General features: G+C 36.9%; 1 protein-coding gene across 1 annotated transcript in view; it reads right to left on the reverse strand.

Annotated features, from left to right (window-relative positions):
- DNAH8 (dynein axonemal heavy chain 8) overlaps positions 1-14,100 on the reverse strand; it is a 369,939-nt gene that overhangs the window by 159,547 nt on the left and 196,292 nt on the right. The window contains exons 46-53 of the mRNA XM_088795770.1: positions 13,078-13,164; positions 12,877-12,984; positions 11,280-11,414; positions 9,655-9,816; positions 6,603-6,849; positions 6,238-6,479; positions 6,010-6,150; positions 4,162-4,399 (exon numbers count right to left, since the gene is read on the reverse strand). Of these exons, the coding sequence (XP_088651896.1) occupies positions 4,162-4,399; positions 6,010-6,150; positions 6,238-6,479; positions 6,603-6,849; positions 9,655-9,816; positions 11,280-11,414; positions 12,877-12,984; positions 13,078-13,164 (1,360 nt within the window). The remainder of the gene's footprint in view (positions 1-4,161; positions 4,400-6,009; positions 6,151-6,237; positions 6,480-6,602; positions 6,850-9,654; positions 9,817-11,279; positions 11,415-12,876; positions 12,985-13,077; positions 13,165-14,100) is intronic.

The following is a 14,100-nucleotide window of genomic DNA, read 5'->3' on the forward strand; positions in this document are numbered from 1 at the left end:
GGAAAAGACCAAAAGAGGGATTACTGATTACTGGACCAAGGATGTTCGCCATGAGAAACAGGAAAAACAAATTTGGCCCGAAAACAGTGTCATAGAGTCCCCAGATTCTGACTTACAGTAACTACTAATTTACTGATTGGTATTATTGTTATAATAATAATTCTTATCACATTTCATCAATGTGATAAAAAACTTTATTTACATTTTGGCATCTCTTGAATGATACCTTACAATCATTGTTGGCTAGGCAAACCTGGTCAGAGCTATTCATATTGTTGCCATTTAAATTGAGTTACTTGCATTGCTGTTATTTCACTGTTGAGTTTAACTGCCACTTAAAATGTCTTCAAAAAGATTATGCTATGATTTGGGATTGTACCAAAAAAAATTACCTTGTACATAGACTGTATGGAAAGAGAGCAAGGGTTACATTTGACAGTAGCGAAGCAAATATTCATCATTGCAAGAATCAATCCAATATCAAGTTTTGTTGTAAAATAATCAAGTCATATAAGTGCATGTTTAACTTTTAAGAAGCTGCCAAACTGTTTTCCAAAGTAGCTGTACCACTGTGTAGCATATGAGAGTTCCAGTTGTTTCACATCCTTGAAATATTTGGTATTATTAATCTTTTTAAATTTTAGCCATTCTAGAGGCTAAATATCTCCATGTGGTTTTAATTTGCATTTCTCTGAATTTCAATGACATTGTGTATCTTTTCATGGGCTTTTTTCACCATTCATAAATCTTATTTGGTGAAGCACCTATTTAAATTTATTATCCATTGAAAATGTTTTGGATTGGCTGCCTATTTGTTATTATTGAACTGCAAGAGTTCTTTATGTATTCTGGATAAAATTCTTTTATCAGATATACATACATATATTTTCAAATATTTCTTCCCATTCTGTGGCTAGACTTTTTATTTTCTTAACAGCGACTTAAATAGCGAAAGATTTAAATTTTGATGAAGTCAAATTTATTAATTTTTTCTTTTATAATTTGGGCTTTTTCTGATCCTATCTGAGAAATCTTTGCTTACTCCCATGAGATAAACACTGTTTTCTTCTAGCAATTTTACAGTTTTAGCTCTTATGTTTAGCTTTATGATCTATTTTGAGTTCATTATTAAGATATATTTTTGTGGATAGTGTGAGGTAAGAGTCAAAGTTCTTGGGATTTTTTCTGTGTTTTTTTTTTTTAATATTTGGCTAATCCATTGTTCTGGCACTACAGGCTAAAAACCCAATCCTTTTCTCTACTGAATGACCTTGACGTCCTTGTAGAAATCAACTGATCACATATGGGTGAGTCTATTTCTGAATTCTTATCTACTCCATTCATCTAAATATACACCCTTATGCCAATACTACATTGTGTTGAGCACTATAGCTTTATTGTAAGCCTTAAAATTAAGTCATGTGACTTTTTAAAAAACTTATTTGCTTATTCTAGGTCCTTTCCATTTCCATATAATTTTATAATTCATTTCTAAATTTCAACCAAAAAGCTTATCGGGATTTCCACTGTGATTACACTAAACCTATAGATCAATTTTGGAATGAAATAACACTTTAACAATCTTGAGTCTTCTAATCTATAAATATTATTTCTCTCTCCAGTTATTTAGGGCTTCTTTAATTTCTCTTAGCAGTTTTGTAGTTTTCAGTACACGATCATATACACACATTTTGTTAAATTTATCTCTAAGTATTTCATTTTTTTGGATGCTATTTTAAATGGTATATTAAAATTTCAATTTCTAATTGTTTCTTGTAAACTTATAGAAATACAATTTATTATTGTGTATTATCCTTTTATTCTGTGACCTTGCTCAACTTGTTTACTAGGTCTAATAACTTTTTTGAGGGTTCCACAAATGGTAATATCATCTGCAAATAAAGAGAGCTTTACTTATTCTTTTCCAATCTGTAGGTATTTATTACTTATGTTTGTTTGCTTATGGTCTTCTTGCACCTGCTAGAACCTCTAGTTAAATATTGAATAGAAGTGGTGAGAAAGAACATTCTTGTCTTGTTCCTAATCTTGGTAAGGACGTATTCAGTCTCTCACCATTAAATATATAATGTTAGCTTTTTTGAGGATGTCCTTTATCAGAATGATAAAGTTCCTATTCCTAGTTTACTGAGAGTGTCATCATGACAGGGTATTAAATTTTGCCAAATGTTTTTTCTGCATTTATTTAGAATACTGTATGGTTTGTTTTTTAATCTGTTAAAATGTTGAACTATACTGGTTTTTTAATGTTAATCCAAACTTCCGGTCCTAGAATAAATACCCACTTGGATTTAATATATTATCCTTTATATACATTGTTGGATTTAATTTGTTAAAATTTTACTAAGAAATTTGTGTCAATATTCTTGAGGGATACTGGTCTATAGTTTCTTTTCCTTGTAATGTCTTTCTCTGGTGTTGGTATCAGAATAACACTGTCCTTATAAAATGGGCTAGAAAGTATTTCCTCCTTATCTAGTTTGGAAGAGTTTATGTAGAATTGGCATTATTTCCTCCTATGTAGTTGGTAAAATTCACTAGTGAAGTCATCCGGGCCTGGAGTTTTCTTTCTGGAAAGGGATTTAACTATAAAGTCAATGTTATTTAGTAGAAATATGGATATTTGCCTATCTATTTCTTCTTGATGTTGTTTAGTAGTTTGTATCTTTCAAAGAATTTGTCCATTTCCTACATGCCCTGTCTGCATTGTCAAATGTATGTTTTTTATGTTGTTTCTAATATTCATTTCTTATTTTTTAAAATGTCTATAGGTTCTGTAGTGATGTTCCCTCTTGCATTCTGGACAATGGTAATTCATGCCTTCTCTTTTTCACCCCTGTTATCTCTACCAAGAATTATAACACTTTTATTGATCTTTGCATGGAACCATCTTTTGGTTGGCTCTGGATTCTAAGGGAATTCACATCTAGATTTAAGGATGAATTTAATTTTAGTTTGCATTTTGAGTTGAACCTCCCTTTTATGATCTCAAATCTTTAATGGCATCTAATCACATGCTGTAAAATTACTGGTCATTCTGGTTAAAGATGGCTAGCTGAAAAACAATTCATTTACCTCAGTTTCTTTATAAAGGCCCTTTAAAACACAAACTTCCACTTAATCCTCATTTTCAAATGATTCCCCTTCCCTCAAATATGACTAGTGTCCCCCAAGCCCAGGGAACCCTGTGTATTACATTCTCCATACAATAATTCTTTAGTTTTTGGCCAGTGTGGGATAGATGCAGTTGTCTAGTAGTGTGGTTTGGAAAGAGGACCTGGAGGTGTGTTTCTTAAGCAGACTTACAATCAGCCCTCTGTTGTTTACCTCTACCTTCACCCCAGTTTCCAATGCCTGAACGCTTAGAAGGTTCTATAATGTACACTACATTGTTTCTCAACTATTCCCACTGCTGGTTTAGGGCTTACCTTTTTGACCGGTGTGCTAAATCAACTGCCACTTACCTTTCTGCTTTTTTGCTTTCAGAATGTAGTTATTGCTGTCTACTCTCCTATTCTTTTAAGTTTATGCATTTAAAAAAATACCTTTGCTCTTTTGGGGTTTTAGGAAGAACCAGAGATAAATACAGTTTTTAGGAAGCATTATTTTCTTCTCTGAGACTTAGAAAAATGGGGAGATTGACTCTGGATAAAGGCACCAAGCTCAAGGGCATTTCTTTTAGAGAGAGGTGAGCTAGGCCATACCACACACTGCAGGCTGGGTCTACTACACGTATGTAGGACCCATCTGATTGGTTCATTCTCTACTTATTCTGACATTTCCAACAGGGAAGTTGTGGGATTGATCTGTTCCTGCATCATGAAGAATCTGTGTTCTCTACACTGCTATCTTTCCCTGTCAAGCATTAGAAAGTAGATAATGTAAGAGTATTGCTAACTTATTTATGCCAGATTTCACTTAAGCCACTCCAAAAGGAGAAGTAAAAAGTCTCTATAACCAGTTCCCAACATGGCCAGTATGCAAAATTATATTATTCTTTGCATATATGCCCTTTAAAAATGTATTAGCAATTATGTTCTTCATATATAATTGGTTTAGTATTTCCCTATAGAAGAGTTTATTATATTTCCCATTTTAGGAAAAAAATGTCATTTCATTTCAGGTATAAGTCACTGTGCTTACCATAATCAGTAACATAAAACTCATACATGGTTTGATTTGTGCCTTTAGGTATTTTTGGTAAGTCTAACTTGCTTTCATGATTTCGTAAAAAGACTTCAAGCTTGTCTCTGCTTTCCAATTCCAGAATGGCTCCTAAACTCCACATTAGGCCAAACACAAATAATTTATGAAGATGCTCGACACATGAAACACCACCTTCTTCTTTTGAGGGAATTAAACCTTCCAGAAGAGTGAGAGACTGAAAATATTTAAAATACAATAAAATGAAAATTTATATTTAAATGTTTCAAATAAAAATTTTAAATGATAATACATTTAGAAGAAGGAGGGAAAGACAGCAAATAAATCTCTGGACACTGCGTGATCACTGTCCAACAGCCATCAGCATTTCAAAGAAAAGTCATCCTGCTTTGCTGGGCTGCATGGCCCAGCAAAAAGGACTGCTAACCCGGTAATCTGGAGTTATGGTTTCTACTCCCAGCTCATGCCACTAACCATTCTGAGTCTCAGTTTCCTGATCTGAAAAGCAAAAAGCCTAGACTAGATATTTTCTAAGGTAATTTCTGGTTCTAAAGTTTGGTTACTCCCAATTTTCTAGATCAAAGATTTTATTTCTTTTTAACATTTTTCAGGGCTCAGAAAACTGTGGCCGCAGGGTCCTGCCACCTGTTTGACAAATAAAGTTTTACTGAAATAGAGTAACACTCATTCATGTACACATTGTGTCTGGCTGCTTTTGCAATAAGACAGCAGAGGAGAGTGAATGAGACAGAGAGTTGTACAAAGCCTAAAATATTCACTTATGCAAAGCCTAAAATATTTGCCCTACATGCCCCTTTAAGAAAAAGTATGCCAACCCCCATACGGCATCAGAAAGAAATGTATCTACAAGTAAGACATCCTCAGTCTTTCAAAACATTATTTCAAGATAGGATTTTCACTTATAGTATGCATTTTAAGTAATTGCTAAATATTCATTGATTTCTGCCTTATATACTATTTCTAACCCACCCACCCTAACTGACTGACGTCCCTTATGCTAAGAGAGAATCAAAGCCTAGAATTGATAATGAGAGATCACTTACAGACCAGAATCAGGAGAGCCCTTAAAAATCTACACTTAATTCTGTTTTTTACCCCCAAAGACTAATAAGGAAAACTGAGTATGGAAAAAAAGAAAATACTATAAACTACTTGGAAAATTGTTTAAAGGTTTCCCTATCTCAGGGGTGTCCAAACTTTTTTCAACGTTTTTTACCAAGGGCCATATGAGGTAAAATACACAAACAGCCGGGCCACTCACTCGAGGTGAAGTATGTATTGCCTCACCTGGTTTATTTAAGTAAACTAAATATATTTTTAGAATTTGCTGCGGGCCAATTAACAATGGATTGTGGACCGCAGTTGGCCCCCGGACCACAGTTTTGACACCCCTGCCCTATCTAGTATACACTAAATTTGCAAAGCCAAGATTGCCATCCATCTTCTCCTGATTGCTACCAGCTCTTTTTTGTACTTTTCTGTAGAACTGCCAACTTTATTTATGTTGCCTACTCTCATTATTGGACACACTTTCTGAGAAGGTTACTAAGCTTGACAATGAGAAAGATGGTTCGTTACCCTTCCCCTGACAATACCCCCCCTGGGAAGTGAAAAACAGAAAAGAGATAGCAGTAAGAGCACTAACGAGCTCTTTAATAGGAATCCAACTTCTCAGAGCCTTCACAGCCACATGATAAAAAGATTTCTATGGACTGCATGAATTTTCTATTTCAGACGTCTCTAAACTGCAACTTAGTGAAAAAAAATCTCAAATCTAAGTAGTGAATGTACAAAAAAAAATCTTACTTGCATGATATAGTTGCACTCTAAGAGTTGCATTTTTGGATTGAGGTTTAGTTTCATAAATGTATGTATATCTTCAAATATTTTATCATACAGACTTTGGAATACAGAAGCTTCCTGTGCAGTGCGCTTGTTCAACCATGCCTGCAGCAAAGAAACAGAATCTCTGTTTATTAAGGAAGTGAAACATAGAAAGACACTGAGCATGCTTCTGGGGGTCTCTGTCCCCACCTGTAATATCGGCCTCCAGCTGAGAGCAGAACTGCTGATGTAGACCATGCCCATCCTAGAAACTGTGGCAGGAGAGGCGTTCTCAATATTGTGGACTTCAAACAAAAGCTTACAATTAGGGGACATGGGGATGCGATCTCCGTTAGCTAATGTGAGTGTCTTATTGTCGTCCAACACAGAATTTAAATTCTCAATCCAAATGGCATCTACAGGGCCATCTAAGATAAGGAATATGTTTTCACCTGTGAATAATTAAAACAAAATCACTTTTCACCTGAAAATAATTAAAACAGAAAATTATGCAAATAACTATTATTAATCAACTGGCAGGAAAACATTGACCACAAAGGAGAGCTTATGTGTACCTTTTTTAGCTTTTAATGTTTTTCTCCACAGAGTAGAAAAAATCCCATCTGTCCAATCATTGGTAGCAGTGTCCAGTCTGCCAAACATCTGAGGCGCAGTAATAGCTTTTGGATTCATTCGCATTTCTCTGTGAGGCCGGCCGCACTCTGTTAATGCCTTCATTAGGATTGTTATAACAGTTGTCTTCCCTGAACCACTAGGCCCAAGAGTCATCAAGCCATGACGCACCAGCGATGTTTCATATAACTACGCAATGAAATGAAACAATCAATTGAAAAATGTAACTTGTAAGCCTCTTGCGGACATTTGTAGAAGTAGTGTGCTGAAATTTAAAAAGCTTTTTAATCAGTGCCTCACTGAAGTAACTAGTTCACTATTTAAAAGATGAGAATATATAAATGTTTTTTGTTTTACTGGACGTGGAAGGCAAATTAACACTATGTTATAAAACGACACAACTGATAACGTAATGAAAATATGGAACTTGAATTACATTTTGGAAATAAATAATTCAGGATCTAGTTTTTGCGTCTCAAACTATAATACTAGTGATTTTGTTTTGCTGATACATAGCAAGCAGTTTTCCACTTTGTCTGCATGTAATGTGATGGTATCGCCCCCTCGTGGTGGAAAGCAGCAACACAAATCATTATGGTGACGATCCAAGTTGCACATCCGCCTTTTGGTTCCTCAGAAACATAGCGTGAGATGAGGACTCTTGGGCGAGTGATGTATTCAGGGGTTGCTCCCAGGAGAAATTGATAACGGAGTGGGAGAAGCAGAACAGGAATGGGGAAAAGCCAAGCAAGGTGTGGTGGAGGACAAAAATCCTGTAGAGGGTAACCCATTAGTCCTTCACTGAGGAGACGCAGGTTTGGGGGTGGGTGGGAAATAAAGCCCCAGGCATGGCAACAAAGTGGCTCCAGTTCTCCAGAAGGGAGTGGTGAATGTGGGTGAATGTATTAGAATCACACGGAAGCTGAGGAAGTGCACATAGAAACGGTTCAAGGACATGGACAGTGTCTGTTAAAACATCCTGTCTATTGTTTTCTTAATGAAAATAAGAAGTCACGGGTCTCACAGCTGGTCAGAGGTAGAAATTGAGTTCTTCTAACATTTTAGATATAAATATATGACTACTGTTACCCAGTTTAAAAGCAACAGAGGCACTGGCCATAACATTATATCAAAGAGCAATGTTATTGACATCAAAAAAGAACACAATATTCTAGCCCCTCACCCACTGAGATGACTAGGATTTTAGCACTCAGCATACTTTATGCATATTAAATATAAAAGGTGTTCTCAGAAATTAAAAAAGGTTTTTAAATGGTTTCCAATATATGGATAATGAAAAATACTTAAACTTTTAAACTTTAAACATGTCCTTGCAAGATTTGGATATGTTTCATATACTTGCCCTTCTTATAATCTGGCAAAAACAGTAAGTTAAAATAAGAACTGTTGGTGGGAATGCAGATTGGTGCAGCCACTATGGAAAACAGTACGGAGGTATCTCAAAAATCTGAAAATGGAACTACCTTATGATCCAGCAATCCCACTCCTAGGTATCTATCTGGAGAAATTCAAAACTCCAATTCAAAAATCTTCATGCACTCCTATGTTTATTGCAGCACTATACACAATAGCCAAGACATGGAAACAACCGAAATGCCCATCAGTAGATGACTGGATTAAGAAACTGTGGTACATTTATACAATGGAGTATTATGCAGCCATAAAGAAGAAAGAAATCTTACCATTTGCAACAACATGGATGGACCTAGAGAACATTATGTTAAGTGAAATAAGTCAGACAGAAAAAGGCAAATACCATATGATCTCACTTATATGCAGAATCTAAAGAAAAGAATAAGTGAACGAACTAATCAGAAACAGTTTTGGAGACATAGAGGAAAAACTGAGGGTTGCTAGATGGGCGGGGGGGTGGGGATAAGGGGGAAGGTGAGGGGTTTAGAAAATAGTCGGTAACCACAAGATGGCCACGGGGTTTTGAAAATTAATTTGGGGAACGTAATCAATAATGTAAAGATTTTGTAGGGTATCCAATGGACACATGTCCCATTTGGGAGACCACCTCAGGGGTGATGTAGATGCCTGATCTCTGCACTGTACACCTGAAGCTGAACAATAATGAATGCCAACTATAATTATATATATATATATATATATATATATATATATATATATGTATATATATGCATGTATATGGTTACAGGAAGCAGAGTACAGCATTAGGAATAGAGACAGTGGAAATGTAATGGCTCTGTGCAATGTCAGAGGGATAGTGGATGGGGGAGGGGAGATCACACAGTGTGAGGGATATAAATGATAAACATCTAAGTATTGCTTTGTCTTGCGCACCTGAAACTAATAAAATTAAAAAAAATAAGAATTGTTATTTTTCAAATGCAGTTCTTAACAGTCTCCAAAATTTTAGCTCATTCATATTCCAAAAGCCTTGAAAAATACCCCAAAGCATCAAGTTTGTAGAGATTTAATCCTGCATCTTCGCAACAGCTTCTTGACTCTGCTGATAAAGTGGTTGGGTGGTTGTCATAGGTGAAATGTGATGGACAGAAAGTCACCAAGAGATGCAGAAAAAGATTCAAGTTTTAGTGTCAGTGTGTGAACATGTCCAAGCACAAAGTAGGAGCAAAGTAACACTACCAGATTCCTCAGGTTCCATGCCCCACAGAGGCACCCAGCCATGGGCGATGCTGCCGGACAGGCACAAGAAGCCAGCTGGATCATTCCATCTCCCTGGGTTTTCATAACTTCATATCGCCTCCCAAGTGTTCTTGAGATTCTGGTTACCACTCAACCTTCTCACCAGGTACAGGTAACCTCAATAAATCCATACTATTCCACTAGGACCAACACATCCCCATGAGGACTCTTCTTGTATCTACGTGTTTTCATTTTGTTTCAACACTTACATCAAGACTAATATCGTGAGTTCTCCTCAAATGGCGATCTTTAGTAACACACGCCTATCATTATACCGATAATAGATTAAAATTTCTTTACCTGCACAAGTTTGAGATTCCAGGGTGGATGGTTAATCAAGCCTTCTTCTTTGACCTGGTTGGCTACTGCAGCTTGTAGTTCCACATAAGTGCTACTGTCCAGGTGTAATCCTGGAAACAGGTCATTAATTAAGCTGAGGAACAGGGGCTCATCTTCATCAACCTAAGATGGCATAGAAGAAATTTACTCATTCAGTCAACAGATGTTTATCAACCAGCTAGGAAGCACACAGCTTATCATTTCATGCCTAGAGATTTATTACTCTCCGAACCAGACTTGCATCCTGTAGGACTTTCTCCTGAACACCACCACTGAATCCATGTTACCTACACCATTGCACCCAACGCTCCTTGGCATTCAACGTCTCCTCAGGCTACTGCTCCAAGGTTTGGGCTCATTATCATATGAACGCTCTGTTTCTCACAAAAAGGTATATGCATGAACCTTAAAAAACCCTTAACCATCCCAACCCCATGAGAACAAAATATTAATATTTCATTTAAATAAGAAAAATACCCATAATCCTGTATGACTTGCTCACCCAACATTGGCTGGAAAACCGTCTGAGTTCTGACTACTGCAGGTGTAAATACACTGACTCTAATACTTATTAGCTATATCTTTCATGTCTAGAGCACCCTGTTCCCAATTGCCGACCCCTTCCACTTGCTCTTTTCTGGGGCTCCCCTGATGCTTTCTGGAATTCTTGTCTGTAGTTTTAAGAATAACATTATCTAAGGGAGACCGTGAGGTTTACTGGAAGGAGCAGAGAATTTGGCATCAGAAAGTCTTGTGGATTTTTGTTCCATCTTCTCAACTGACTGTGATGGTGACGGATTCTCCAAACACTCTGAGTCTCGGCTCCCTCATAAGTAAAATGGCGGCTCCCTCATAAGTAAAATGGCGATAAGCACCCTCGCCACCTGTATCCCACAGAGTGGCTACGAGACTCAAAAAAGACAATACCCCTGAAAAGACTCTGGAATAGTAATGAACCACACGGAAGTTAATTATTAGTTTTTGTAACGAAAATGTGGGCTCCCTAGGAACCATTTCTTTTTCAACCTTGTTCTCCCAGGGCATGGACACAATATAGCGAGGCCCTTGAATAAACACCACATACACATGTCCATCAGCTAATTCAAAAGAACTTGGTTATCATTGTGACAAGAATGAAAGCAGTGAAATAGCTATTATAATCTCCATGGCAAAGTTTTCAAGGCATTTTGGAAAACTGAAATAATGTTGATGCTTTGGGAAAGACATACAAGCTAATCATATACAGACAAAGCAAAAAATTCTCATGATTCTCTGTGAATCCAGATTTTCATGTTTAGAGTATGTACTACATTATGAATAATGATAAAGGACTGGACTGAAGCCCACTGAAGAAGGCTGTTTTACAGCACACAACTGACCAAAGGATGAATTTCCAGCCCACGGTGGTCACCCAAGGCCATGGGGTTTTCTGCCTTCTGGAAGCACAGTGGTAGCTTTGCACACCCATTGTCCCTACAATTATTAATGCTCCTAGCTTACCATGAGCCCACCCCCACTTGTCAGCTAAGTAGAAAGAAACCATGTCAAAATCTTGAAAGAGAAGTGAATTTGGAGAAGAAAGATACCAATTTAGAAAGGTTCATATCTCTTAGTCCTCTCATGACAGTGCTAAATTCACTATCTTCCGGTCTGGCTCTTTTCTGAGATCCAAGTGTCCTCAACACAGATAGAATATTTCTCAGCCCAAAGTCATAATGAACCTAAGATGGGAAAAGAAGGAAAAAGGATGATTTAATTGAAGAGCTCTACATGTAGACACACTATGTACATACAGGCAGATGTTGTGATGCATATATACTGTAGTTTTGGCGTGGCTAAGCTGCAAAGTTTTATTAGCTCAGTTCTTCCACCTTTCCTTTGATTGAAAAATGATCATCATTCCATTGAAAAGATCAAGCTGATGATACAGTGTCACACTTTAAATATCTTTCAAGAATAAGACAGTCTGATAAGTCTGAGAGGCAAACAGATTTAAAACATGTAGCCAAACATGTTATATGCTGTGTGATTCCATTTCTATAACCTTCTTGAAATAAAATTATAGAGATTGAGGAAAGATTAGTGGCTATATAAGTGGTTAGGGATCTGGGAGCAAGTTGGCTGTGGCAATAAAGGGGTAGTGTGAGGACACCGTGTGGTGATAGGTCAGTCCTGTGTGCTGCTTGTGGCTGGAGTTACACGAACCTACACATGTGCACAACTGCATAGAAACACACACACACACTTGAGTGTATGTACAATCGATGAAATCACAACCTCTGTGGGTTGTATCAGTGCTGATTTTCCGGTTTCGTCATTGTACTATAGTGACAAGATGTCTCCATTACGGGAAGCGGGCTAACGAGTACGTGGGGCCTCCCTGTGCATTTCTTTGCAAATGCCTGTGAATCTATAATTATTCCCAAATAAAAAGGTTTTCAAAATACATTACCAACAGGTCAAAATCATTATAAATATATTTTAGGTCGGCCCGGTGGCTCAGGCGGTTAGAGCTCCGTGCTCCTAACTCCGAAGGCTGCCGGTTCGATTCCCACATGGGCCAGTGGGCTCTCAACCACAAGGTTGCCGGTTCAACTTGAGTCCCTCAAGGGATGGTGGGCTCTGCCCCCTGCAACTAAGATTGAACACAGCACCCTGAGCTGAGCTGCCTCCTGGATGGCTCAGTTGGTTGGAGCGCGTCCTCTCAACCACAAGGTTGCCAGTTCAATTCCTCAAGTCCCCCAAGGGATGGTGGGCAGCGCCCCCTGCAACTAGAAATGACAACTGGACCTGGATCTGAGCTGTGCCCTCTACAACTAAGACTGAAAGACAACAACTTGAAGCTGAACGGCACCCTCCACAACTAAGATTGAAAGGACAACAACTTGACTTGGAACAAAGTCCTGGAAGTACACACTGTTCCCCAATAAAGTCCTGTTCCCCTTCCCCAATAAAATCTTTAAAAAAATAAAAATAAAAATAAATAAAAATAAAATCAGCATGTCTGTTTAAAATATATATATATATATATATATATATATATATATATATATATTTATTTATTTATTTTAGAAAAGAGTCAATGAGGTTTGTTTTAAAGCTCGTTGATTAGTATTTATCAAGGTAAAACTGCAAAGTAAAAGATCAGGTCCTACGACATGGGGAAAAAGAAACATGAGGTACCTGCTTAGTAAGTTGCTCCTCACAGAGTTTGTAAAGAACATAAAATTTCTGAGCCAACGTAACATTTTCAAGAAAACCACAGCTTGCAAGTTTAACTCGCATAATGATCTGAAAAATTAATTCAGTGAGATTTTCAACAACTTTAGTGAAAAGCAAGTAAAGAACATAAATTATATTATGCTTTTAAATCCCAGTACATACCTGTCTATCAGGAACCATCATTGCAACAGTTCTAAACTGAATTTTTAAATTTTCTGGTAGTTCCTGGCGCCCAGCGTATCCAGGATTCTAAAAGTTAAAATTATTTAAGTTTTAATTATTGATTTAAATTTTATTTCACGAATACAAATACATTTCAAATCCCTAATTCAAAGTCTAAAGTGGTATTGAAAAAAACATTAGATTCATAAAAGCTTCTTCCTTTCTCAAAAATGTATATTGGACCATCTATTTTTATTAATGTCACATCACTCCCTTTTATACATTTCCATTTTTATTATTTAATAAAGACACACACACACCACCTTGTGTAGCAAAAATTATGCATCTATTTATCAATTGGTTAAGAAAACAGAAAAGAAAATGAAAGAAAGGAAAACTGCATAAATATAGGGATAATTATGATTGAAAATGTTATTAAAAGAGGAAGAAAATTCAGGATTTCTTACTGATTATTTTACTTAGGTAATTTTAATTTCCTCTCTTCAATTATTCTTTTCAGTCAGAATTACAGAGTTCTTTGGCTGACAAAATACTGCTAAAAAAAAATTATGGAGGTGAAGGGAAATAAAGGACGGAATGATGAGAAAAGTATTGAAAAAGACATGAGTAGACGTGAAAAGGAAGCTAAGGCCTCATAAGTAGCTACAGGATGAAGACAGGTCAGACCCCAATGCCCAAAGTCCCAGGAGTAAGGTTAGGGGTTCAAAGATAAGTAAGGCAAAGAGAGGTCAGTTATTTTAGGAAAATACACTAAGAAACCTTGAATCCCTGACCACTTACTGGATACTGTCACTAGGCCAGATACCTTGCTAAGTGCCAGGAATACAGAGATTGCTACTTGCCTATCAATACTCCTCCTTTTTTCCTTCCTTAGTCACAGAATGCCAGTTGCAAGCTGGGTGCATCACTTCCCAGATTAAAAACTACATTTCCCAGCCTGCCTTAAAGCTGACTGGTTAAATTCTATACCATGAGATGCAAAGAGACACACTGTATGAAATA

The sequence above is a fragment of the Rhinolophus sinicus genome, chromosome 2 (genome assembly GCF_057876585.1).
Source record: "Rhinolophus sinicus isolate RSI-liver-muscle chromosome 2, RSI-T2T, whole genome shotgun sequence".
NCBI classification, from domain to species: Eukaryota; Metazoa; Chordata; class Mammalia; order Chiroptera; family Rhinolophidae; genus Rhinolophus; species Rhinolophus sinicus.